This window comes from Sinocyclocheilus anshuiensis, unplaced genomic scaffold (assembly GCF_001515605.1).
Source record: "Sinocyclocheilus anshuiensis isolate Anshui unplaced genomic scaffold, SAMN03320099.WGS_v1.1 scaffold223, whole genome shotgun sequence".
In the NCBI taxonomy this organism is placed as follows: Eukaryota; Metazoa; Chordata; class Actinopteri; order Cypriniformes; family Cyprinidae; genus Sinocyclocheilus; species Sinocyclocheilus anshuiensis.
In genome coordinates this window covers 879,389-880,701 of record NW_015548214.1, presented here as the reverse complement: position 1 = coordinate 880,701, position 1,313 = coordinate 879,389, and the positions used below count along the sequence as shown (strand labels likewise).

Below are 1,313 nucleotides of genomic sequence, written 5' to 3'. Positions count from 1 at the left end.
TGGGAGTTGCAATGAGTTTACTGGGTCCGCGGAGGATCGCCGCCCCGAGGAGCGCGAACACGGATCCAAGCGACCACAGCAGAGCGAACTTACGCGCCTTCAGTAGGAGTAAAGGAGCGTAAAGTGCAGACAGTCCAAAGCACAGAGCAGAGAAGAAAATACACGTTCCGAACGCGATCAGTCGCTGGGATCGACTCATGCCCGGCAAACACGGGTCAGGCTCTGATGACCACGGCCACGAGAAGCCGCTGCTCGATCCTTGGCCTGATGACGCTCCACGGCTACTGGATCCAGAGAACGGACTCGACCACCTGCCGAACCAGGTCCCCGGCACCGAAGTGGGTTCATCGATGTCTATTGCAGTGCTGGAACTGGACTGTGATATCGTCTTCGCGCCGCTTTTAGACTGAGCCAAATATTCCTGGAGCTGTCGGTTTAATTCAGCCATTATTCACTTAAGAGTGTGGATCGAAAACAGGAAGTTGAGGCATTGCGATGACAATGATTCACAGTGACGTTGCTGTACGCGACGGAAGTACAGTTTTGTGTATATACAGCCACATGACATTATACACACTGTACAATGTATAAGGACGACACCTTATTTTTCTGTATTTAAAAGAGACTTTATTTGTAGCTACTTTCCCTCACGGGAATATATTAAAAGTTAAAAAGGCCCAGAAAAATGCCCATTTGTTGGCATAATAAGAGACCTCGGTTTTTTGGAGGAGGAATGAAGAGACCATCATGTTTAATTTAAAAAAGTTCGTGTGTGTATACATACATACATACATACATACATACAATTGTGCTCATAATTGCATGTTATTCTTTATTACTGTAAGCCCTTTCACATAAAAGATGTTTATATATTCTCCACAAGACAAAATAATAACTGAATTTATAAAATGACCCACGGTTTACACACCCTTGAATTCTAAAACTGTGTGTCATTTCCTGGATGGTCCACGACACGTTTTTATGTTTTGTGATAGCTGTTCATGAGCAGGCAGTTGAACTGCTCAGGACAAACACAGGACTCATGCACAACTATCATCCAGGGGGAAAAAACACACAAGATTCAAGGGTATGTAAACTTTTGAATGTGGTCATTTTTATAAATTCATTTATTATTTTTTCTTGTGGAGTATATATAAACATCTGTTATGTGAAATAGCTTATTTAAGTCAGTACCAGGCCCGGATTGGCCATCGGGAGCACCGCCTGGCGGCTGAATTGGCCCGCTGCCCTTTTTTTATTTTATTTTTTATTTTTTAGTTATTATTATTATTTTATATTTTTGTCTTCTCAAT

At 42.6% G+C, this 1,313-nt stretch overlaps 1 protein-coding gene across 1 annotated transcript; it reads right to left on the bottom strand.

Moving 5' to 3' along the window:
• Window position 1: 1 nt before the first annotated feature.
• Window positions 2-677, bottom strand: LOC107653812 (vesicle transport protein SFT2C-like; the record flags this gene model as incomplete). The annotated part of the gene is made up of 1 exon (XM_016440646.1): window positions 2-677. A coding segment is annotated over exon 1 (447 nt), but the record flags the coding sequence as incomplete, so codon positions are not given.
• Window positions 678-1,313: the final 636 nt, after the last annotated feature.